At 34.2% G+C, this 1830-nt stretch overlaps 1 protein-coding gene across 1 annotated transcript; it reads right to left on the bottom strand.

Annotated features, from left to right (window-relative positions):
- Positions 1–232: 232 nt before the first annotated feature.
- On the bottom strand, positions 233–1520 carry SARC_15260 (hypothetical protein; the record flags this gene model as incomplete). Its single annotated transcript, XM_014290615.1, has 2 exons — positions 233–342; positions 1340–1520. Coding segments are annotated over 2 exons (291 nt in total), but the record flags the coding sequence as incomplete, so codon positions are not given.
- Between the last annotated feature and the right edge of the window lie 310 nt (positions 1521–1830).

Genomic DNA, 1830 nt, shown 5'->3' with positions numbered 1-1830 from the left:
ATATATACTATATATATATATATATATATATATATATATATATATATATATATATATATATATATATATATATATATATATATATATATATAATAATAATAATATATATATATATATATATATATATATATATATATATATATATATATATATAATATGTAGATAGACATAGATATAGAAAAACATATATATATATATATATATATAACTAAGCCCAAGATCAGCCACGTGTTCAACAGCAGCTTACCTTTGATTGATCCCACACCATCTTCTCGGCAGTGGACTTGGCAAATCCGTACGCATCACCATTCTCTACGGTACTGGTGGTATTGTAGTCCTCCTCTGAGTATCAGGATATCATCCAGGATCAGAACGCAAGTTTGACTTTAGCGTGGAATTTATATTTGATATGATTATGGGATGGGTATATACTGATACAATCCACAAATGTTTATATTTATCACAAGTAGAGTGAGGGCCTATTCGCTCCAGTATCTGAGTGATCAGAACATATCCGTTACTAATCATACGTGCGTGAAGGAAGCGGAAGCCCGCAGCAGTCAAGCAAATGCATCACTGCGTATAACACCTAGCATACTGTGAACACATCTAGTATTGTACGGCAGGTACAGCGCAGGACAACTCGGGAAAACTCGCATTCAAGATCCGTTAAGCCAAAATAAGGATCAGTCACAACACTTACGCAGGCCTGCTAGACGATCGTTATATCTGTCCCAGTACTATATTCCGGTATATTGCCTATTCAGATGTGAATTATATATACATGTATATATGTATGTGTATATGTATATAAATACACACATGTCTATATATGTATGTTATATGTATATGTATGTTATATGTATATGTTTATGTATATGTATATGTATATGTATATGAAAATCTAAATGTATTTGTAAATGTATATTTATATGTACATGTATATGTATATCTATATCTATATGTATATGTATATATATATCCGTATATGTATAACATGTGTATATGTGTATACATGTAAAATGTATATACACACATATATACATTGTATATACATACACATACACCATATACATATACACATACACATACATATACACATACACATACACATATACTTATACATACACATGCAAGCAGCCTAACATGAACCAACGGACAAACTAGGCTGCCGATCTTATAAACTCCGCCTGGGCCTGCGAATCCCCGCTGTATCGAATATATATCTAGGAACATAGCAAGCTATCAACTGCACCGGTAGCATACAAACCATAACCACGTAGCATACATACCTTAACCACGACCCTCAAACAAAGACACCGTACAGTACTGCACCTACCCGTAAAAGTAGTGTTATCCTCCGCATTGAAGTCCATGATAGAAGCAATGCTACTGGTTACCACCAGGCGCTTGACGCTCTTAGCCCCGTCTTTGGTCAGACTGTTGAGAACGTTTTGCGTACCGACCACAGATGGTCGAACGACGGTTTTCTCTGGGTCTTTCTCTCCCGAAAGAGCCACCTTCGAGTAGAGTTACGTAATTGCGTTTGTAAAAACAAAAGTATGTTATATTCCGGTGTGTCATATGCGTGTGTTTGAGTATGATTACGATAAATCCATATATATATATAAAATTAAATGGAAGGCATAGATGTCAATATTCGCTCTCTCAAAACCCGAGACCTGAGAAACTCCGGGTAACTGGAAGCCGACAAATATTCCGATTTGCTATGTGACTTTAGGCATGTATACGTGCAACTTTCTCAGCTGGTGTTACGACAAATAGATAATTATATACATGCATTTATATATATATATATATATATATATA

This window comes from Sphaeroforma arctica (assembly GCF_001186125.1).
Source record: "Sphaeroforma arctica JP610 unplaced genomic scaffold supercont1.5838, whole genome shotgun sequence".
Classification (NCBI taxonomy): Eukaryota; class Ichthyosporea; order Ichthyophonida; genus Sphaeroforma; species Sphaeroforma arctica.
Note: the sequence above shows the minus strand (reverse complement) of the source record. Positions and strands in the feature narration are given on the sequence as shown.